Source organism: Aricia agestis, chromosome 3 (genome assembly GCF_905147365.1).
Source record: "Aricia agestis chromosome 3, ilAriAges1.1, whole genome shotgun sequence".
NCBI lineage: Eukaryota > Metazoa > Arthropoda > Insecta > Lepidoptera > Lycaenidae > Aricia > Aricia agestis.
The window spans coordinates 23,624,691-23,650,395 of record NC_056408.1 but is presented as its reverse complement, the minus strand read 5'-3'; the positions used below and the strand labels follow the sequence as shown (position 1 = coordinate 23,650,395).

At 36.2% G+C, this 25,705-nt stretch overlaps 1 protein-coding gene across 1 annotated transcript; it reads left to right on the top strand.

Annotated features, from left to right (window-relative positions):
- The first annotated feature begins 1,231 nt into the window (after nucleotides 1-1,231).
- Nucleotides 1,232-24,538, top strand: LOC121725756 (galectin-7-like). The gene is made up of 8 exons (XM_042112856.1): nucleotides 1,232-1,440; nucleotides 9,152-9,240; nucleotides 9,485-9,692; nucleotides 10,063-10,206; nucleotides 10,962-11,037; nucleotides 20,402-20,418; nucleotides 21,094-21,249; nucleotides 21,679-24,538. Exons 1-8 carry the CDS (start codon nucleotides 1,414-1,416, stop codon nucleotides 21,736-21,738), a joined length of 777 nt encoding a protein of 258 aa, XP_041968790.1. The 5' UTR covers nucleotides 1,232-1,413; the 3' UTR covers nucleotides 21,739-24,538.
- The last annotated feature ends 1,167 nt before the right edge of the window (nucleotides 24,539-25,705 follow it).

The following is a 25,705-nucleotide window of genomic DNA, read 5'->3' as shown; positions in this document are numbered from 1 at the left end:
AAACACAACATCACTCTTTCATATACCCAGCAAAACTCCCTCCAGCTTGAAATTTGAATCTATGGAGGGTAGATGGAGGAGAACTTATATGGGGGATATTTGAAAGAGACCTGCACAAATTTAGCACCCCATCGAAGGATTTTTGAAATCAAAATGACCTTAATCAATAGGTCTACGTTAGGTCTGTATAGGTCCACCATAATTCTCGTTAGGTTCCCTATACAGTTCGACAAGGCTTTAATTGAATGTGTCAATGTCAGTCAATGTGCGCTGCTGGTAAAGGAGAACTGTCAAAAATGACGTTTTTGTATGATAGAAGCGTTAGTTCCTTTTCTCGCCACGTTCATAAACAGTATTGTCGAACTGTATAGTTTATTAATAAATATTTTTTTAATTTACAAAAAACAAATTAACAGAATAATATACCTAGTGCCAAGAAAAAAAGCAACAGATTTATGTTGTTAAAGGCACTATGTTAAAAGTAGTCAAAAAGGTAATTTTTCCTAAAACATAATTAATTCTCTTTTTATTTACCAAAGCTGCGTGACTGATACCTGACGGTGTCACACCTAGAGCTACACAAATTCGCAGGTATTCTAAGTACACGAGGTACTACCAAGAACCTATGGTTTCATCCATTTGAAAGTAAGTTATGTCCAGAGATTTTAGAAGTAAGTTATGTCTTATCCTTTTGGGATCCAGTAGTGCTAGCACGGCGACCAGCGGAAATGCGAAAGTATGGAGAAACTGTGGAAATAGACCTAAGGTGCCGTTCCGATCTTTTTTCGTTCCGAAAAATTTAATTAAAATGCCACTTTATGACAGACTATAGTCACAAACTGTGGAGATAAACTTAAGGTGCCGTTCCGATCTTTTTTAGTTCCGAATAATTCAATTAAAAAGCCACTTTATGACAGACTATAGTTCTAAAAATTCAAATAATATCCTACATTATGACATATACTATAGTGTGTCATAAAGTGGCATTTTAATTGAATTTTTCGGAACGAAAAAAGATCAGAACGGCACCTTAGATTTATTTCCACAGTTTGTCCATACTTTCGCATTTTCGCTGGTCGCCGTGCTAACACTACTGGTCTATATTTATTATAATTTATAGTACGCTACGCTGTACGCCCAGCTAAGAATGGCAATTTTTATAAGCTTCTAATTTAAAAAAGAAGAAAGAGGAATACTATCATTTTGACGTTTTGTTGTTTTCGAACTTTTCGATGTCGTCATTTTTCGTCATATGACGTATGACGCATACAAAAATTCAGAAATCAATTGCCTTTGAAAACCTAATTTTAATTGTGAAATACGGGTGTAACTCGAGATCTATGCAAATTCCTCGTGCCCGAGTATAACACGCGTTTTGTAATAAATTGTAATACATAAATTATTGTGTAAACAATGGCAGCTTCGCCGATTTACAACCCGGTATGTATTTGCCTAATGTACCGCCTATAAAATTATTCGGTTGGAATGTATTTACAAAGACGACATGTCCTTCGAGCACTTCAAGGATATCGCGTTCTTGTACATACTCCGTACCTACCCATTATAATCGTCAAATCAAAGCTCATAGAATACCGTACCTAGTCAATTTGGAAATAGTTTGTCCCCACAAACATTTGTTGTTTTTAAGTGTTAATTGAGCATAAAAGATTGACTAGTATGTGAGCACTGAGCAATATATTTCTTCTTCTTTATGTATTTTATTTTTCGATAATTGCCATAATATTGATTGCATAACAATGTCACTAACTATAAAAGCAATCTTTATCCTTAACAGTGTATCTATCACATAAGAAGTTTTCTTGTTGAAGTAACAAGTGGGCACTGAAAGCCTGTTGAATTAAAATTGGTCTCTGCTCTCGTCCTCCATCAGTCATACTCCACAATCCACATATCTCACAGTTATTAATTGGACTATGGCATATTTGGTGCCTATGAAAGATTATTTAAAATTATTAGTAAGTATAGTCATTAACATTGTATATACTAGCTATTTGACCTTGCTTGGTATTCAATAAAACATGAATAAAATTACGTCTCCTGCAATTCTGTTTTGGACAAAAACTACATATAGCTAACAGTTTCTTCTCAAATAAAATTAAATTAAGAAATTTAAAAAAACCCCGCCAAACAACTTTAAAAAGTAATGAAATAATATATTTTACTGACTTTAAATTTAAATAATTCCTAAGTGTAAAGTGATATTTTAGTCCATAATTGTTGTCACGGTGTGTCGGGGGACCGCCAACAGTGTCTTTTGCATTTTGTATCGCCATGTCACTGATTGTCTCAATTTGGTTCGCTGAAAACTGACCCTTTTAAAAGAAGAAGAAGACCCTTAAACTATAATAATGTTATGTGAATTTAACCATCTACATTAATATTGGCACAAAAGAATATAGACAAATAGACAGAAAGGTAAAAAGAAATATAAGAAAAGACATAAGAGAGCTCAACACACATCTCGTGAAAGTAGCATTAGAAAAGAACTCATCATTAAGAATTTTGAAACAAGGTATCACAAAAGGCAAGTCTTGGATTAACAGTCTGAAAGATGAAGACTGTAAAAAATAATGAACATTGCCACAAAATTTTACAAATCCCTTTACAACGATAACACCTTACCAGAAAATAAAAATCTAACATATGTCTGTGCAGAATCAATTCCAAAGATCACAAAACAAGAAGTCAGTAAAGCATTGCGTGATATGCCATACAATCAAAGCCCTGGAGAAGATGGCATAACCACGGAAACACTTAAAATCGGTTCACCAGTTTTACTACCATTTATAACAACACGATTCTCATGTCCGGTAAGGTTCCAAACAAAATGTGCCATTCTAATATAGTATTATTACATAAAAAAGGAGACAACATTAGCAACTATCGGCCAGTCAGCCTAATCTCCCATTTATACAAAGTATTCATCAAAATCATATTAAACCGCATCAACCTCAAATTTGATAGACATCAGCCAGCAGAGCAAGCCGGTTTCCGACATAACTTTTCTACAACTGACCACCTACATACTCTTAACCAACTACTAGAAAAATTTACAGAATTTAATAAACCCCTTTATTTAGCCTTCGTAGATTTTACTAAAGCTTTCGATAGTATAAAGCATTCGGCCATATTTAAATCTTTACATAACCACGAAATAGATCCTACATACATCAAACTTCTTCAAGTAATTTATAGCAATAGTACAGCTGATATTAAACTCAACACCACCGGCCCTAAGTTCCAAATTTTGAAAGGAGTTAAACAAGGCGACCCAATTTCCCCAAAATTATTTTGCTGTGTCCTTGAGGAAGTTTTCCGAAAGCTGGACGATCTATGAAAAGAGAGGGGCATTGAAGTCAATAACAAAAAACTAACCAATCTTCGCTTTGCCGACGACATTGTCCTTTTTGCTCCTACAGCCACAGACCTTCAAACTATGCTACAAGATCTAAGCACGGCAAGCCTCGAGGTGGGACTTACAATGAACAGGTCCAAAACTCAAATAATGACCAACAGCACGAGACGTAGGGTCGAGGTAGACGAGCACGAAATACACTATGTCGACGAGTACATCTACTTGGGCCAGTTAGTTTCTTTTCATAACAGACAAGGGAAGGAAGTCGATCGACGAATCGAAAACGCCTGGAAGAGCTACTGGTCCATGAAGACGCTGATGAAGGAAGATTTACCAATCTCCCTGAAACGTAGACTCGTCGACATGTGTATTCTGCCCGTCCTAACATACGGTGCGCAAACTTGGTCATTGACCGATTCGCAAAAGTCCCAACTCGGGGTATGCCAAAGGGCGATGGAGCGCAGTATTGGGAGTAAAACTAGTCGACAAAATAAGAAACACCACACTGCGCTCCCAAACAGGTATCAAGGATGTAGGAGCCAAGACAGCAAAACTAAAATGGGATTGGGCTGGCCACGTTAGCCGCATGCATCCGACCGCTGGGCAAAGCTAACAACTGAATGGGTACCGAAGACCGTGGCCGGCCAAGAAAGAGATGGCGCGATGAGCTGGAGGCATACCAGCCAGGCTGGCCAACGGTGGCGCAGGAGCGAGAAAAATGGAAGACCCTGGGGGAGGCCTTTGCCCAGCAGTGGGACAGCATAGGCTAATCTATATATATAAAAGAAAGTCGTGTTTGTTACAACACTTATAACTCGAGAACGGCTGGACCAATTGCCATGGTTTTTGATTTGTTGGATTTGTTTCCGTCGCGAATAGCAGAATACATCTTAAAAACAATGAAAACTCGATATGTGTAATGATTAATGAATACTTTATGATTTCAATAGATGCTGATTTGTTTATTACATGTCAAACATTTGTTGTCCAATCCTGTCAAATAGTGTAACAACTATTTTTTTTTGGAGCTGGCCTGGTTGCTGAGACCTTTAGCCCGGCCGCACATTGTCCGAAATTTCTGATACAAAACATTTGAACGTCGGCCGGACCGCCACACCGCACACTACGTCGGAAGCTGGCTGAACCGGCAAGACTAGACGATAAAGTACGAGACGTCATCTTGCAGGAGTCAAAGGGCGAAGAAGGTCATGACAAATTTACCGGCGAAAATTACCAGCAGAGTCACCGGGAATTTTTATAATTTTGTAATTTAGAAGACAAGACTTATTTTATTACTTATTGATTATGTTTATTTTTATGAAGCATTTTTAAAATAGGTTTTGATGATTATTGCGCACATGTTGCCTCCCCCGGGAGTGTATTTATTTTTTGTAAAATGTCTACAAAGTTCAGGTACTGTTATATTTGTTTGTTTTAGACATTAATTTTCGAAAATTTTTTATTAACCGAAAATAATACCTAAGATTGCCATTATTGGTTCCGCCACCAGAGCCATTGTGCTCCCTGCTTTATGACGAAACACTAGAATCACGACATTTTCCTTCGGTTTTCCTTCCTGGCGCTATAACTCCAGAACGCACGAACCGATTTTTACGGTTTTGCATTCGTTGGAAAGGTCTCGGGCTCCGTGAGGTCTATAGAAAAAAAATCAGAAAAACCTTCAAGAGAAAAGCAGGAAAATAGGGAAAATAATTTTATGGCAAAACAACGTTTGCCGGGACAGCTAGTAAAAAATAAAAAACATTTTCTAAAAAGTTATTCCTATCTAGATCGATTTATCGCCCCCGAAACCCCCTATACATATACTAAATTTCATAATAATCGTTGGACCCGATTCTGAGATATATATATATATATATATATATATATATATATATATATATATATATATATATATATATATACTAGATGTCCCGCGCGGCTTCGCCCGCGTAAATTATAAATTTTACAGAATCCGTAGGTACATTTTCCCATAAAAAATATTTCCCCCGTTTTTCCCACATTTTCCTGAGTTTCTTCTGTCGTATTAGTCTTAGAGTAATAATATAATATAACCTTCTCGATAAATGATGAGTCTTACTCGATAAATGATCTATCTAACACTGAGATAAGTTTTTAAATCGGACCTGTAGTTTCTGAGATTGACGCGTTCAAGCAAACATACTCTTCAGGTTTATAATATTAGGTAGATATAGATTTTTTTTAATTATCGCTTGACAAACTCGAGTCTCGATCTAAAAGACTATGAAATGGTATAATATGGTAGTGATGATGATGATGATGATGATGATGATGAAGAATGTAATTTGCATAGTAGCATATGCTTTCTGTTCTTAAAACAACAACATAAAGAATCAGGAATTCTCTCAGCACCTTCCGAACCACGGTATACCAGGTATATCTCGGTGCAAAATCTTACTTGTTGGTAGCATATGCTTAGAATACTTCTCACGAAACCGAAGTCACCATATGTTTCCCTATAAGTTTTGAGGAGTTCCCTCGATTACTTATGGATCCTTCATCAGATCACCACTTTTCTGAATATAATACCAAATTGGGATGATACCCTATATATCAAAAGAAAAATTTTGAAAATCGGTTAACAAACGGCGGAGTAATCGTTGAATATAAGAAAACGAACATAACACCTCCCCCATTTTGAAAGTCGGTTAAAATTGTAGCCTATGTGTTATTTATTTAATATTTTAATCAGCACATGAATTGAATAACAAAATTTTTTTCAAATTAATCGTAGCACCATCTGTCAGGACAAACTAAAATTGAAATAGAATAATATTGAATGCGATGATAGCGCCGTCCGCCGGATCTAATGTAAAACATTCCAAAATCAACAACTCCTTATAAATAAGAAATTAATTGAAAAAACATTTTCCAGTAGACCAAACTGTAAATCTAAACCATTCTCGAATCTCCACGAACACACACAAAAAATTTCATCAAAATTGGTCCAGTCGTTTAGGAGGAGTTCAGTCACATACACACGCACACAAGAAATATATATATATATATATATATATATATATATATATATATATATATATATATATATATATATATATATATATATATATATATATATATATATATATATATATAATATAATATAATATAATATATATATATATATATATGAATGGGGATGAAAGTTTGTATATAATAATACTTCTTAACGCGAGCGAAGCCGCGGGCAAAAGCTCGTATATATACAGGAATTGCTCTTTTAAAGATATAAGATTAACAGTTTTGCTCAAAACCTTAAAGCATTTAATTAACCAATTTCTCTTTAAGTTGGAGCTATTGACAGAACTAAAGTTTGTATATAAATTCATTAAGTTAATGTCAAAGTTCAAAGCTGAGTCATGAATCATGATATTATACAATCAGCATTTCTTTGTAAAGAGTCACAGTTCTTTGTAAACACGTGTTATCAGACAGTAGGTGTGACCTTGTATATTTGACGATGCTTGGTAACAACTAACAACTTGTATTTACTTAAACATTATTTCAGCTCTATAAAAGGTGGATGTGAAGGTTAAGTAGATATGGAACACTAGATTTTGTTGTAGGCCGTTAAAAAATATTGTGTTTGTGCTGAAATTTAAAAATTGCATGGAAACCATACATTTCATCTCAAAAGCAACTATTCTGTTACCATTTCTGAAAATCAAATCTTCATACCATATTATTATTCAAACCACTTAAGGAATCTATACTTAATATTATAATTGGGAAGAGTTTGTTTGTTTGTTTGTTTGAACGCGCTAATCTCAGGAATTACTGGTCTGATTTGAAAAATTCTTTTAGTGTTAGATAGCCCATTTATCGAGGAAGGCTATAGGCTATATTTTATCATGCTAATACTAATAGGAGCGAAGAAATAGAGGAAAGTGTGGAAAAATACGGGGGAAATTATTTAAAAGGGCTTATTTGTACGCGCTAATCTCAGGAACTACTGGTCCGATTTGAAAAATTCTTTCAGTGTGTGTGATAGCCTATTTATTGAGGAAGGTTCTAGGCTATATTTTATTGCGCTAAGACTAATTGGAGCGAAGAAATAGAGGAAAATGTGGAAAAAACGGGATAAATTATTTGAAATGGCTTATTTGAACGCGTTAATCACAGGAACTACTGGTCCGATTTGAAAAATTATTTCAGTGTTAGATAGCACATTTATCGAAAAAGACTATAAGCGATATTTTATCACGCTAAGACTAATGTGAGTGAAGAAATAGAGAAAAATATGGAAAAAAATTGGAGAAATTATTTGAAAGGGCTTATTTGAACACGCTAATCTCAGGAACTACTGGTCCGATTTGAAAAATTATTTCAGTGTTATATAGCCCATTTATCCAGGAAGGTTATACGTTATATTTTATTACGCTTAGACTAATAGGAGCTAAGAGATAGAGGAAAATGTGGAAAAAAAGGGGGGAAATTATTTGATAGGGCTTATCTCACGAACTACTGGATCAATGTTTCTGATATTTGGCACAGATAAGAAGTAGACCACGTGAAGGATCAAAGGTATGGAGATACTTTGAGTCTCGGGAAAGGACAAGGAATACTAATTTTGTCCCGGAAAATGTACGGTTCCCGCACAATAAACTTTTATGATTATCGCCTAAACTATTGAATCTATTTTGATGAAATTTGGTTTGGCAATACTTTCAGTCTCGGGAACGGACAAAGGATACTTTTATCCCGGAAAACATACGGTTCCCGCACAATAAACTTTTATGATTTTCGCCTAAACTATTTAATCTATTTTGATGAAATTTGGCATGGAGATTGGAGATACTAATTTGAATCTGGGACAAGGAATGTTGTTTGTCCCGGAAAAATGTGCGGTTCCCACACAATATACTTTTCTGATTTGCGCGTAAACGACTCAATCGATGTACGGGAACAACTATTAAATTAAAGTCCACGCGGACGAAGTCGCGGGCAACAGCTAGTCTATACTTATATTATAAAGCGGAAGAGTTTGTTTGTTTGTTTGAACGCGCTAATCTTAGGAACTACTGGTCCGATTTGAAAAATTTTTTCAGTGTTAGAAAGCCCATTTATCGAGGAAGGCTATAGGCTATATTTTATCACGCTAATCTCAGGAACTAGTGGTCCGATTTGAAAAATTATTTCAGTGTTAGATAGCCTATTTATCGAGGAAGGCTATAAGCTATATTTTATCGCGCTAGGACTAATAGGAGCGAAGAAATAGAGGTAAGTGTGGAAAAAACTGGAGAAATTATTTGAAATGACTTATTTGAACGCGCTAATCTCAGGAACTACTGGTCCGATTTGAAAAAATTTTTCAGTGTTAGATAGCCCATTTATCGGGAAATGCTATAGGCTATATTTTATTACGCTAAGACTAATGGGAGCGAATAAATAGAGGAAAATGTGGAAAAAATTAAGGAAATTATTTGAAAGGGCTTACTTGAACGCGCTAATCTCAGGAATATTATAGTATAGATGTGTTCAACTAGAATCAGATGACCTTTTGATTTCCAAAAATCCGCGATCCCTCAATCGCGGATTCTTGGAAATCAATTGTTTACGCGGTCGAATCTGACCGCTTGGGAGTTGAAGCATAGTGGAGACCAATTTTTCTCATAAAAATATGACTTCATAAGTCACTTTTGGTTGAACTATCTGGCCAGAGTTGTTGAAAGGCAACCCTTCCAACAACTTCTTGTGATAGCCTAGTAATAACTTTTATCTGTCTTATTGCAGCCAATACCATGCGTGCAGCCCATCCCCGGGGGCATGTTCCCCGGCAGGATGCTGAGGTTCCAGGGTACCGTGCCTCCTGGTGCTGAGAGGTACTTTTTTATTTTTTTTATTTTATTTTATTACACTCCATATTATACAAATGAGACAATCAATTTCATAATAATTATCTGAGCCCTTATTTGCTTAAAACTGAATTTTATTTTCGGCCATAATAAGTAACATTTCCATGTCCATGTTCTATTCTATATCTTTGCATATTCCAGCAGGTAGTAGCGCCCTTTGCTCTAACCTTTGCGCAGTATTCCCTAGTGATTGCTGATATTTTGAGTTCAGATTCGCGATAAACCTGCAGTGCGGGCCGAACACGGACCCGCGCGACGACATCGCGCTGCACTTGAACTTCCGCTTCGTGGAGATGTGCGTGGTGCGCAACCACCTGTCCACCATGAACTGGGGGCTGGAGGACACCAGCGGCGGCATGCCCCTCGCCCGTGGACAGCCCTTCGAGGCGCTCGTGCTCTGTGAACCCCAGTCTATGAAGGTAAACAGTCTTATAGCAATAAAACAGGACTCACTAACTCATGCAATTGCCATTGTCTGGAAAATGGCTTTTCCATCGTATAAGACGAAGACTTTCAGACTGCTGGAGAAAAAGCTAACGGGAGCAGCTGTCGTTCACCTGTTCACTGCTGACGCAACGTTTCTGCTAGCCAAAAGCCTATTCTATGTACCTTACCTAGTCCTACTTGCCAATAGTCCAGACGTACTTACTAGTAGTCCAGTTCTACTTGCCAATAGCCCAGTTCAATTTGCTAAGAGCCCAGTTGTACTCGCCAATAGCACAATTCAACTGGCCAGTAGTCCAGTAGTTCCTGCGATAGCGTATATGTTCACCGAGTGTTGTGTGTCAGGTGGCGCTGAACGGGGTGCACTTCTGCGAGTTCCCGCACCGGCTGCCGTACCAGCGCGTCTCGCACTTCACCGTCGACGGCGACGTCATGGTCAACTTCGTCGGCATCGAGGGCGCGCAGCCGCCGCCGCAGCAGATGTACATGGTCAGTACCACCACGGTGCGGTCGCGATAGAAGCGGTCTTAGCCTTTAGTAACCCTCTTCCCCAGGGCTGTAAATATTAAATAGTAATGATAGATAGTAGGCATAACACTACAACACACGTGCCGAAATAAAAATACAGTATTCCTCAAATAAATAGAATTTTCACGTTTCCTGTGACTGGATGAAACATATTATAGTGTGCAATTCGAATGTGATATAGCAACTTTAAGATAATAAATAAAATGTATTTCAAAAACAAAAATTAGAATGAACAAATTTTTAGCTAACAGCATCACGTCCATCATTGCTTCCACTACCACATTATTTACATTATACGATTTCATTTTTACTTGATTATATCGCAACCATTATTCCACTTTTTACTAAACTATTAAAATATCTAATATATAATGAACATATTATCAAAGACGAAAAATGTAATAACTATAACGCAACGCCTGTACACATCATATGTGTATCTTTTACTACTAATTACTAAAAAGGGTTATTTTATTATTTTAACAACCTATGTCCCATAAATAGAATTCACTGAGAAAGTAGCAGCCAAGAACCAGCAATTTTTTTTGTGATTTATATGGGCAAGTGCTCATGAATTTGAAAAAAAAGTTACACTTTCAGTACTGCTACTTTGGCAGTGAAGTCCACACTTAAGAGACACATACACACCCTAACATATTATCAATTAGTTCTGTTACACCCTGTATATTTATATACATTAAACATTGTGTTTTCAGTCGGAGCCGCCGACGTACGGGTCGTACGGCGCCCCGCCCCCCGCATACGGCGCGCCCGGCTACGGCGGCCAGCAAGGTGAGCGCACAACTAACGCCCGCACTCGCAGACATTTCATGCTTATAATTTGAAGCGTTTTTTAAGTTGGTAATCAAATTTCTGTGAGGGCGTTTGTATGGTCTGCTTCACACCGAACATGTATTTTTTTTAACTATTTAACAGTGTAAACCGAACTGAGCACTTTTACCGATAATGGTAACAAAAAAAAATTACTATAGTTTGTGCGTTATAATATGATATGGGTGACAGTTCTCATATTCCTTGCTACGCATTTTTTTACAAGAAAACAAAAAAAAATCGAAATGTAATAAATTATATTCCATCCACAAAAACAAATGTTTCCTATAATTATAAATGAATATAAATGAAAAGTTGTTAAATGCTAACTTATCAATATAAAATTATAAATATTAACTGTGAAATACCACTATAAAATTATTGTTACGAAAATATTTGAAAAATGTCAGATGCATGAAACGGAATCTATGCCGATAGAGATTGACACTGTTGAATCGAAATCAAATCGATAAAAAGGGCGGCCATCTAAAATCGTCGGCGCCACTATGAAACGTCAGTACGAAATCGATAATTTCGATTGCAATTCCTTTAGGAAGTGATTCGATATTTTTAAATTATCGAATATTTTTTTTTGGTAACTTCCCTACTATTGTCCATTATAATGTGTCACGCATATCATCTTAAAACGCACAAACTATAGATCTCTACTGCTAGGGTTACATTAACTGTTAAATCGTTATAATAATACAATAAATAGTGCAAAGCAGACAGTTTAATGTAGATACTGAATAGCCTGAGCTCCGTTCGTCGTGTGAGCTGATTGCTTTATAGAACTAAACATTAACTTTTGGGTTTGCCGTCTGTGATACTAACTTTTTTTTTGGTCAGGGAATTTATTATTATTATTGAAACAGTCTAAATTCGAGGGCACGTTTTTATATAATGAAAGTTTGCATTTTGAATATGTCGTGTATGATATTTCAACAGGGTGAGGAAAGTTAATTAATATGAAGATTTCTCGCTCCTATTTAAATGCATTTAAACCAAGTAAATGGTCCGATTCTGAGAAATCGAAAGTGCATGACGCATGCTATTTCGTAGGAAGGTTTTGGACGCATGCGACTTCGTTTAGGAAGGATATTTTAAATTATTTCTGTGAATACGATTATTATTATTAATTTAAGATGTAAAAGGTTTAGTCACATGCGCGGGCATGACGCGGGCGGTGTGACGTCAGCTCACGACCGCTATTGTAATATTGTCACTTCCGATACTAAACCCATCCGTTGTTGGAGGTGCGCGCAATTCAATTTATACTTTAGTTGAAGGACAATAGAACATAACATGTTAATACGATTATGATAATTGATAACATCCAATACATAGGGCATGTTTTTCCTTTTCGAGAAGTTTAATGCAGTTCATGGCATATACAAGGTGTAACAAAACTAAGTGATAATACTTTAGGGTGTGTATGTGTCCCTTGTTGACTGTGAAAGTAGCAGCACTGAAAGAGCAAACTTTATAAAACTTGTATGGAAAATTCATGACACTAGGGCGCTTGCCTACGAATAATAAAATCTAAGGAAAAGTAAATCCGTCAAAAAACATGCTCCACAATACTTGTCAAAAAAGTGTACCTTAGGTACACATTTCAATACATTTGCAATATTTAGGTGACCTTGAGCGGTACTAGGCTGACGTTACATGACAGATCAAAAGGAACCAAGGGACCATGCGGGATTTTGTATGGACCCCGTCTCCACCCTTCAACAGTGATGGGATGCGTCTCAATTTGTTCACTGAGACCCAGAAAAGTCTTAAGTACCTGTGTCAGTTTCAAAATCAATTGGGTTTATTTCTTTTCTCCAAAACAAAGGTGTTTATTTTTGAACAAAAAAACACTTTTTTTCTACAAACAAAAAGCTTAACAGGGTTCCATAGTCCTCAAGGAACCCTTATAGTTTCGGTCTGTCCGTCCGTCTGTGTGTCTGTCTGTCTGTCTGTCCGCGGTTTTTCTCAGAGACTATAAGGCCTACAAAGCTGTAATTCAGCATGTATGCATATTATCTGTGATGCCGACAAAATTGTATATAAAATCTTTATTTTTTTTTATGGTACCTGATACCTCCCCATACACATTAAGCGGGGGTGATTTTTTTTCCGCGTCCATCCTATCGTGTGGGGTGTCGTTGGGTACGTTTTTAAAAAATATTATTCAGAGTATTCAAAGGTCATTTTTCGATTTAGGGATCCACTTGTGAAATATGAAGTTTTAAAGTGGAAAAAATCGTTAGAGTTCCCCCTTCCACTAGCTCAAATTGTTTTAGCTCAGGTTTCAGACTCAGGTTTAGCTGTTTAGCTTAGGTTGCTTCTGGAAGTCTGAAAAATTCGCGGGAGTAGGAGATATTATGCTGACTTTAAAGGAAAACTATCACGGCTAAAAAAACTTCATAAGTAAGTAATTGAGTAATAGTCGATCAACTAAAAAAATGTATTCGAAGAAGTATAAATAAACTTTTCGTTCAAATTCTTTTAAACATAACTGAGATGGTATTGTTAATAGTGTAAAACACGTTATAAAATATGTACATTCATTGACCATACAAAAATTATCAAAACCTAGCGGTGCCACAGAGTGCAGACCCCTATATTGCGATTTGCGCGTGACCCGAAACGCACTGTGCCGTTTTTTAATTTCATGTAAAAACGAATGACGATTTAATTGAAGACAATATAATATTAATATGATCTCCATATTTTAACACTATTTATTTGCACACTAAGGAAATGTGTATGTAAAAGATAAAAAATAAAATAAAAACAATATATCTAAAACCTAAGGCGGTGGCGGCGTCGTATCGTGGCACGGCGCGGCATTGCGTCGTTACCGTGAAACGATACGACGCCGCCACCGTGACACGATATGTTTGACATTATTATGACTCCACAAGACTTATTGGTTTTGTTTTAGTATTTTAACATAAAACACAGTTTTTTACATTTTATATTTTCTCATTTTAGCAAAGAATGGTAAAGTTACTTGAATGTACAGTATGTCAAGAAGCCATGAGCTTCTTGGTGAAAATACCCTATTGGAGGTCAAAAATATTATTTTTAGTACTTCGTATATATCGTATTTTTGGTCACATCATAAAAAGCTAAAAGAGTATAAAAATATGCTATACTTAGAAATAAATTTATTTAAAATTTGCATAAAAATAACATTTTTTATAAATTTTTCATAGAACTACAATTCGTAACCTTTAGTTTGAAATTTGCTTTGTGTTGGTAAAACAAAAAATAACATAAACTTATCATAAATATTTTGTTTCAATTCGAACTACCAGTAAACCCTGGCCGTGTTAGGCCAACCCGGGCAACAATACTACAAAAATCTACGCTGATATATTTTGTAGTAACGTTAATGCATTTCAATAAACAAAGTTTCACAAGGCAAAAAACTTGAAATACGCTTGAATGTCAAAACAGGCAAGGCGAAAGATTTTATTTGTACACGTTTTAGTATTAATAATATATTTGCAAATATATTCAGACTATGTTTACATAAAATAATATCAAAATGTGAAATTTTAGACTATTTACATAAATAGTGTTTATCCCAGTTTTTGTACTGATTCATTTACAAGGCCATTTCAGTCGATTTCAGTTTCATATATAATATACAAAGCACAAATAATAATTAATAAAACATTTAAAAGAAAATAAGACAATAAAGAAGACCGAAAAGCAAGAGAGAAAAGAAGCAAGAAAAACCTATTTTCTTTTGAAATTGCATTCAAGCGGTCAATTGACCGCTGCGGTCTTTCTAGGTTATTTAAAACTTTTAATTATTGAGCTATCATTAGAAACATTTTATCACAATTTAAACAATCAAAAATTATTAAATGTCACGAAAGGAAAACAAACGAATTTCATGCAACGGTAACAAAAATATCTCAAATTAAAAACGAAAATGCGGTCACTTGACCGCTTCGGTCTTTCTAGTGTTAAGGTCCATATTGCATGGAATAACATACTAACAAACTAATTTAAATAGTTATTACATATAATATAAGAGTGGGTGAGACTAACATTTTTGCATGAATGGGTGATATTTGCATAACACACAAAATAGTTAAAAATTGTAACATTATTTACTTCAAAGCATCTGACGGGAATAAACCGGGTATCATTTGATTCTTTAGATAGTTGTTATGAACTCCCCTAATAATCTTGTTCCTACTAAAATATTATTTTGGCTCTTATATAAAATGTATCATGCAATAGTCAATACACATGTCAACTGTAAATATTGTATTTATAATATTTTCTTCTATATTTACTTTCTTTGATGGTAATAAAGTAAGCTTTTTAAAAACTTTTATAACCTACTATGCTGAACATTTTAATCGCGTCTTTATATATATTTTTTCCAAAATTGTATTAAATAGATATAGTGCTATATATAAAGCTTTCGTGCTGGTGATAGTGTTGATATATTTGCAAGATAAGGTAAGTTGTATATACCTTATATTATACTCAATACTGTATACTCACTGAACGTTCTTTTATACTATACACTGTGACGTTATTTTATTATTCTGCAATCTCTGAAAACTGAATATAAAAAGTGGTACACTTCCTAGGCACATCTTTGGTTATCATTTTTCTATAAAATATCGTTTGTATTTATGATTTATAAAACACCTTTTAGATATTATGGGCTAGGGAAAATTGGCATCATGAAATTATGCTTTGTCAGAACTGGCTTTGTTGTCGCTGTGCTTTGGTTTAACTAACAGTATTAATATTTTGCTTGCCGCCGCTATGTAAAGTGAGTTCAGTTGTTCTTTTTTTTTGTGTTGATCGAATCCATTTTGTTGCAGGCTTTTATTGACGCGGTAGCGGTGCTACCTGACGTAGTTGTTGAAGTACGTATTGCGCACTATATCGTATTATAACTTAAAGTAAAATAGTGTAAGGTTAGAGATTTAATATTTAAAATTAAGATTCAGTCTCCAATCTCCATCCTTGGATTATTACGAAATAAAATATTTGCACAGTGGAGAAGATAATATACCCTTCCCTACAATTAAAACAATTAAGACGGCATAATATAACTACCCAAGGTCCGCTGTGATTAACATGACTGACATATTGAAAAAGTTATAATAATGACAGATCATTAAATTACTTTTTAGTGTTTCAGACAAAGAAAAGGGAACCTTGCAATTTGCAAAGTTATTCAATTTAATATTTATTATTATCAAATCGCTGTATTCAGACCGTAGCGGTCATTAACCCCCTGTCAAAATACTTGTTATATATTTTCATCGTTTTATATACAAAATGTGATTGACAATAAAGTGACAAATGTTTTTAGTCTAAGGGCGATATCGTATTTTGCATACTCGATGTGAACTCATTATGAATTATATCACTTTAGGGCGTTCGCTGCGTTGAGCGTGTGCCCGGCGCGGCTGCCCGTCGCGGGCGCCCGCCATAGTAATCGTGCGACGGCTGACCGGCTCAACGCAGCGCTGCTCTATGGCAGGGGCCACCAGTTAGATTTTAAGAAAATAAATGACCTTCGCGGTCCGCACATTACGGAAATTACAAAGATTTTTCTTTTCATCATCATTTACAATTATATCAAAGAGAAAAGTGACAATTTTTGTAGCTAATTGTTATCTCTCTGATGTTTGGAGTGAAATTGGTGCAAGCTATTGAATCCTGGAGATGTTGATCAGTAGGTCGAGACCGAATTTTATTTCAACGAAGTTCTTCTTCGTAAACGCTTGGTTGGCGCGCACACCATGGGTCCGCCATTTGGTGACCCCTACTCTATGGGATGACATGAAACAAGCATGCCTCGCGGGTGGCCGCGCCGGGCGCACGCTTAGCGCAGCGAACGCCCTTAAAGTCATAAATAGTTGCAGTATATCATACTAAGAGTTACCTAGAGGTTTTCTGTTGAATATATAATAGTTTATTATGTCCAAAAGTTCAATTTTTTTCTCTTAAGGTAATTTTTGTGAGCGAACATTTTCTCACAGCTCCTAGTCTAGAAAGGTCAATAACCACCTTACAATGTTTTGACTTCAATTGTTATAGTAAGCTATGTAAAATATAAACAAAACCGCACACTTTAACAAGGAAAAGCAGCAACCCTGTAAAAGTGATCGCTGTGTAAATATTTTTATTAGTAAGAGATAGTACACTAGACACACACTACAATCTACATATCACAGCTCTCTTTTGAAATTAGTGAATCTATATCTAATAGGATATATCATATATTATGATATATGATGAATGATGAAAATGTTTTATTCCTATTACCCCGGTATTGCTAGAGTCAATTTATTTTCTCACTTTTTGCCATCAGATTCTGGTAGACCTGTACATTAATAATTTGTTCTCACTTCATATTATACGTTTTTTGTGCCATGTTTTTAACTACGGACATTTTTTTCAGGTGCCTTGTAACGGTGACAAGAAATCGAAGACCATCCTTCACTATCCACAAGCTATTTATTTTGTTCACCGACAGATGGCGCCGAACCTTTCGCACTAGCATTTACTTTGTATTATGTATTTTTATTATTTTATATCTTGGAGGTTTTACAATCTAAAATGTTTCCTAGGGCTACTAACAATTTTTAGGTTTTTTTATTACTGTGTGTTTGTTAGGAATCACACGAAAATATTTTACTACTAATGTTGTTTGTGTACTGTAATTGAATAGTAATAATTATTGAGTATGTAAGTTTATGATTTTATCATGGCCAGTACAAACACTATTGATGTGAAGCCTTATGAATATTCTAAACGCTTTCCTATCGGTTTATAATCATGCCTGAATATATTTCTAATAATATACCGCGTTGTTGAGTCCTGGAGCTAGTTTTATATTTTTTTACGAATTTATGTCCAGTTTCGTTCGTAGTAATTACCAAATTAAACTTGTTAAAATGTTATGCTCCTCGTTAGGAATGTTAAAATTGTTGTGTCTGTCAAATATAATTTGAAGTATTCTGTTTTAAAGTGTATAAGAACTGATTAATTTAAGTACTATCTTCGAGTTATGTAAACTTTCCTCTTATGTTTGGCACATTTTTAACAATATATTTGTACAATAGTAACACGAGCCAAAGCTATTCTGTATCACAGTATTGCCGCACGCCGCTAGATGTGGCCGTCATATTTTGGTATGACAACACATATTATTATTTTCTATAAAAAATTTCGTAAGATATTTTTTTAATTTTCAAGTACTTTAGTCCGCAGACTGAATTTTACATTTAAATAGCTTATAAAAAGGTTGTGCAATATGAAAGTTTCACAATATTATGTAACATTGAGATTTTTATAAATTAATTTTTTTTATAAGTCAATTCGGCAATTTTAATGGAAATTAACAACTTTTTAAATTAGAAAATATTTTTGTAATTCAGTCTGTGTGACAAGGAAGCCGTCACGACTCACGAGAGAAGGCTTATGCTAAGTACTGACATACGGTTTTGCTCGATAGTTTTACTCCAAATCGAGCAATAACCACCGTGTGGACCGCAAAACTGACAGCTCGAAGGCTCGCTTCGAGCCGGCTCCGATAGAATGAAATATGTCAAATATGTCATTTCCTTCGGTTCGGAGTAAAACTATCGAGCAAAACCGTATGTGAGTACTTAGTATTACAGTAAAATAATAAAATATATATTTTTGTATGATTATTCGAGCGCCACCTAGCGGCCGCGGCGGCCGTTGCGCGTTGTTGTTCCCTCTATGTAAATCGTTAATAAAATCACCCTCATATGAAATTGGATTTTATTTCCAAACTACCCCCTTTCAGGAAGAGCATTATATTGTAAGTTTAATAGTTACAAATAAACAAAACAAAATATACATAACTAGATGTCGCCCGCAACTCTGTCGCGCCAAAACTCGTTTATCGCGCGGAAACCGTACATTTTTCCGGGACAAAAAGTATCTTATGTCCTTTCCCGAGACTCAAAGTATCTCCATGCCAAATTTCAGCAATATCGGTTCAGCGGTTTGGGCGTGAAGAGGTAACAGACAGACAGACACACTTTCGTATTTATAATATTAGTATGGAAGTATGGATATTTGAATATGTGATACCCAAAAATACTCAGTTAATTATATTGCTTAAGTCTTAAGTATCTGTTTATCCTTTTGAGTTGAGTTTTATCTCGTATGATGTCGAATAAAACGTAGGTTATAGGTAGGAGCTACTGATATCCCGTTTCGACAACATCAATATGTATGATGAATGCTGCACAACCTTGATACCGGATACGCAACAAAAGTATCCCAAGTAGCGTAATGACTTATACACTGTAGAGTATAGCACATATAATAATATAATACTGGAAGTACCTAATCATCAGCTACTTTCAGTGGGTATATTGAGTATTCTGTTGTTGGGTATGTTCTAAGGTGACTATAATTAATAGTATCTAGTATCGTAGGCTCAGATAATTGTATATTAAAACTCTACACAGTATAGTACTTAATAGCTAGTACAATATATTGCGCGCGGGTACGCTCTACTGTTCCTTGAGACATACTGACTTTAAACTCTAAAGAAGTATTGTATGAGTGTGAACTGTGTACACTATACTTGCTATTGAATCTTATTCGACTACAGTTAAAAAGAGGTCACCTTTCAATATAAAAAATAGCATTTTGAAAGTCGCAATATCCACAACATTTCTACAGCACGCTTAGCGAAAAGCAGCTATACTGACAGATTTAACAGAGTGAAAAACAACCAGCCCCTTAGTCCTTACTCATAACGATATACACGCAGCGTATATCCAGATAAACACAAGGCAGTCCTGTCTTCTGTTTTAATATTTAAAGTCTTATGACCGATAAAGACAACGGATTGGATACACAACATTTATTTTGTTTACCGACAGATGGCGCCAAATCTTTTGTACCAGCATTAGGTTTATGCATTTTTTGATTTCGCTGCGTAAATATTACTTTTAGTCTTTAGATATAAGTAAAAGGGCAAATATTTAAATTAATCTACCGATTGTTAAGTATAATTTATCTCATTAGTATAATGTAACAGATTGTACTGTAGGTTCCTGGTGCAAAATCATGTTAAATACTCATGAAACACAACTACTTGAACTATCTCCACTATACCTCTATACACATAATACGAAATTATGTATAATGAAAATCGTGCAAGTAGATAGTGTTCATCTCATTAGGCTGGTAACTATTATTTACGTATATTATATTTTAATATTCAAATATAAAAATTATGTAAGAGCTGAGATAAACTTTAAAATTATCAGTATTAAAATACGTTATTTTGTTCCAGGTTTCACCTCGGGTCAGGTAAGGATTTACAGGTTTTTGATCATTTATTACTAGATGACGATGACGGCCGCAACTGTTGCGCCAAATTCATTTATCGCGTGGGCGGTGGGAACCGTACATTTCTTCGGGATAAAAAGTATCGTATGTCCTTTCCTGGGACTTAAAGTATCTGTATACCGAATTTCAGCAAAATCGGTTTAGCGGTTTGAGCGTGAAGAGGTAACAGACAGACAGACAGACAGACACTTTCGCATATATAATTAACTAGATGACGCCCGCAACTCCGTTGCGCCAAATACATGTCGCCCGCAACTCCGTTGCGCCAAAACTCGTTTATCGCGCGGGAACCGTACATTTCTTCGGGATAAAAAGTATCCAATGTCCATTCCCTGGACTCAAAGTATCCCCATACCAAATTTCAGCAAAATCGGTTCAGCGAATTAGGCGTGAAGAGGTAACAGACAGACAGACAGACACACTTTCGCATTTATAATATTAGTATGGATATTAGTATGGAAGTATAAATTGTATATGTTTGCGTATAGGTGGCCGTGCGTACATGTGCGTACGTGCGTTATGCGTGTGTAGTGTGTACGTACCGTGCGTGAATACGTGTGTTTTTACTTGGAATATTTTTGATTTCATTGATAGCTTATTTAATAATATTTATAATAGTATTAATATAATTGGCAGGCTTACACGACGAGTTACGCGCCGTCGGCGATGCCGGAGCGGCGCGGGCTGGGCACGGGCGCGGCGGTGGGGCTCGGCGTGGGCGCGCTGGCGGCGGGCGGGCTCGCCGGCTACGCGCTCGGCGGCGGCTTCAGCAGCGACAGCCCCACTGAGGAGGTAACGACCATAGTAATTAGTACTGACTACATTCTAGCTGTTACACAAACTTGCAGCCATCATCTAGGTTCTAGATGTTAGCCCCAAATTCGCTACGTCGAATTTCGTTCATCTTCTTTTTTTCACTTGAGAATATTGTGTTTTTCCGCGATTCCTGTGTCCTTTCCCGGGACTACAAGTAGCACCATACCAAATTACATGAAAATTGGTTCAGGGGTTTAAGTGTGACGAAGTAGCAGACAGACAAACAGACAGACATTTGTATTATATGGATAATGCTGAATATGATAATATTATTATGTCGTGTATGAATCAACAAATTCGGCCAAAACGCTACGCCGCTAAGTGCGTCCTGATCGGTGTTATATCATATCGCATCACGCATCACGTGACTCCAGACTCCAATGACCATAAACGATGTGGTTGCAGGTGCAGGTGGCGAGCTTCTCGGAGAGCGCAGACTTCGGCGGCGACGACTGGATGGACTGAAGCGGCCTCACGTCATAACACTCCGTGCCAGGAGGATTTACAAAACTACAGTCGACACGTGCTTTTGCGGGCTCTGGAAATTATATTACTAAATAAGCTGTCAGCCACCGCAGGGGTTGTAAACATTTATCACTTAAATGTAAAGTGGTCCGTGACATTCCCGGGGTTGTATTTACAACTCTTGTAAACATTTACAATTCTTATAAACAGAACATTTCAATCATTCGTTAGAATTGCAAATGTTTACAAAATACAAAATACTTAATCCTCTAAAGAACACCAATAATTGGGTCAAAGAAGACCTCATTCAATTAAATTATCACTTCGGAAAAGTAAAGAGTGATTTTATCCTCCTGGTACGTGATATAGTTACATATTATTGTTTAAGCTAACTCTTAATATTATATTATCACCGTGATTTGATCTACCACTCGAAACATAGAAGCTATATCTGAGATTATATACCTAAACCTAGGTTGGAAAAGAGCAAAAAGTCGTAACAAATTAGAATTTATAATCCAAAGTTGGTCTTATCGCACTGGCGAGTTGCGAGCGAGCGGAGAGCGGGGCCACCGCGACTGCATGTTCGCAACGCGTGCGTAATGAACAGTTCCAGACCGCCAGTTCGTCGCGAGTTTGCGTTGCACTATACCAGTGTTTCCCAACCTTTTTCAGCCAGGAAGTAAAGCACAGTTTTTACGGACACCCTTAATAAAATAAACAGCAAAAAAAATCGGATTACGTATGGTCCAGAGATGACACCGCAGACCCCCAAACATATACTCGCGGACTCCCAGGAGTCCGCGGACCACAGGTTAAGAAACACTTCACTATACGATACCGCTGGATTTATATTCTAAAGCGCAAATGCGCTTTTTGCCGCTGCACCATGAGATCAACTGCATTTTTATGTAACGATTTATTAAATTGCGGTGCGATCGCCCTGTGTTTTACATACAATTGCTTGTGACCTCGCGGTGCAGCCGCCAAACCACGCATAATATAATTCGAGCCTACTACTGAATGTGTAAAATGCGAATAGCACGTAAACTTGCTGCGAACACGCGTCGTGTTCGTGACGCACACGCAGCGAGCTGCCATTCGCTCGCAACTTGCCTGTGTAAAGGCCCTAGTTAGTAGTTATTGAATTTGCAAGCCCGAAGTTCGTTTGGCACCGTGCACCGGTGTGTAGTGTGGTGTGAGACCCCCTTACAACGTTTTGTCCTTGTCCGATACGTTAGCATGGGCGTAGCTACCGCCACGCATAAGCACGAATGAAAAAAAAATCAAATATTTTTTTTATTTACAAATTACTAAATTTAAAAAATACAGCTCCATCGTTTTCCATGAATAGCGTGAGTTTAAAATTGGCAACACCCTATGCACTTCTTTTGTGAGAAACCCATACTATTTCTACTAGGGGCCTCCAAACAAATTTTTAAGTCCCGCTAAGGCGCTCCGCTTCTGTATGTTAGATCAGTCGCTTGACAGACAAGGACAAAACATTGCATAACTTTAAACTCTGTAATACACAGTGTGTATCATTTGATTAGTAAAAGGGCTGTACTCTTGTTTGTTTTATATTGTTCTGTGAGATATTCTAGTTTAATTATTTGGTTATTTCAATCTATGACGTAAAATGATTTACTAAAAGTACGTATCAAATATTCGAAACTCTTAAAAACTTTGTATGCTTATGGTGAATATTATTTGATGTCTTTATAGTTTATTAGGTAAGGCTCCTTAAAGAGAATCTTCACAGACCGCAGTTTTATACTAATCACTTCTTATCATGTGTAGTTTAGTTCTTATTTTGTCCTTTATCAAGAGAAAGTGCTAGTATAATGTTTTTTTGAACGTCTCGAGCGAGTCACCTAGATAGTAAAATTGTTAGATTTTTTATTATGTAATGGCCTTATATAGCTTACATGTTACATGATTAGGAAGAGTTTATAAGCGCACCTGCTATTTATAAACAGTTGTAATATGTAAGAGACTGTAATAGATGTTTGATCGTGAGATGAGTGTCGATTTATATGAGTCCGCGCGAACGAGCGGCTCGGCCGCTCACCGCGAGAGCCGAGATCACAAGCAACGATATTTTATTTAATTACTGGTGCTGTCGTGCCACTATTCACATAAAATAGCTTGTGATCTTGCGTTGTAGCGGGTTTGGCTACAAAGCAATTTTATGGAATATGAACTAGAGCACATACACTTGAGTATCCAGAAACCTTTACACCGAGTCTGATATCTAAATTAGACATTGAAAATTCGACTTCGATACAGTTTCAATTCCGCCTTGTGTTACCTACTTGTTACCATACAGTAAATATACATGTAAGTATTTCTGGTCTCTGACTACAGTCTACACTCTACAGAATGCTATTCTCGTGGGCTGTCCTATCACCGACAAACGCATACTGGCTAATGCTGGAAAATGGATAAACAGTAATCATTATCGCAACTTTTTTGACGCATAAGAGAATTTGCTGTTTAATGGGATCCTGGAGCCGGGCGGCCGGGGCGGAATCGTAGTACTGAAAATAAAAACAACGTGAAATTAGTTGCCTAAATGTTTAACCTTAGATACAAGATGTCGCTAAGTGATATTAATACTTTAGCGTGTGTACTGTGTATGTGTCCCTTAATTTGAGTTCACTGTCCAGGTAGCAGCGCTGAAGGAGCAATTTTTTTTTGTGATTTGTATAATGTATGGGCAAGAAACTTAGCGTCATGCATTTTTATACAAAAGAAAATAAAAATATATTACTCTTTCAGCGCTGCTACTTTCACAGCGAACTCTATATAGGGGACCCATACACACCCTAAAGTATTAATATCACTTAGTTTTGTGACATCTTGAGTCTAAGGTTCATTTTGGCAACTAATTTCACGTTGCCTTTGCATTCAGTACTACGATTCCGCCCCGGATTCAGGATCCCATTAAACAGCAAATTAGTATTCTCATGCGGCTAAAAAAGTATTTAAAATAAACGTGTATCTAGAATCATCATTTTACAATGTATCTTGCTTATGATCAAGCGTCTATTACAGTAATATTATAATATTCATTATTTTATTAATATTGATTAAGAAATATTGTTACATAAATATATTTATAATGATTATTATTAATCATAATATTGTGTCTAAGAAATATTTTTTTATTTAAAATATAAGTGGATCAGAATGACTGGCTTTTCTTATTAATAACCATACGGCATACGGCATACCCATTAGTCATTAGTTATTACTCATTAGTTAAGCTCATAGTAGAAGAAATGAGATGAGGAGGACGCAAGGAAGATACGATACTGAACACTTGTTAAGCTCTTTTTGTAATAATTTAATTCAACATCTTTGCACAGAGCCTACAAACAATAATTGAACGTTGAACGCAACATAAAAAAATAATAATTTTAAATCGCTTTCTTCCCCTATTACTGCCGATCCACACTCGCGCGCGACAGCGCGCCGCGAACCGCGGCGCGGATCGCGGCGCGCATCGCGGCCGCGCGGATCGCGCATTCTGCCAAATTTACTGATCCACACTCGCAAAGTTCGCGACATATTCGCAATGTTGTCACTTTTTAATTTCTTCACTTTCTTGAAGCACTATAGTTTGCGCTCTTGAGCCGTATTTATCTTACTTTATATTATAAACTAGATGTCCCGCGCGGCTTCGCTCGCGTAAATTATTAGGAATTGTACGGAAATCGTACATTTTTTCGCAACAAAATAGCTTATCTCTCTTCACGTAGTCTATTCTATATCTGTGCCAAATAACATACAAAATTGCTTTAGTAGTTCGTGAGATAAACCCTTCCTAATAATTTTCCGTTTTAACCACATTTCCTCTGTTTCTTCGGTCCTATTAGTTTGCGTGATAAAATAGCCTATAGCCTTCTTTGATAAATGAGCTATGTAACACTAAAATATTTTTTTATCTGACCAATAGTTCCTG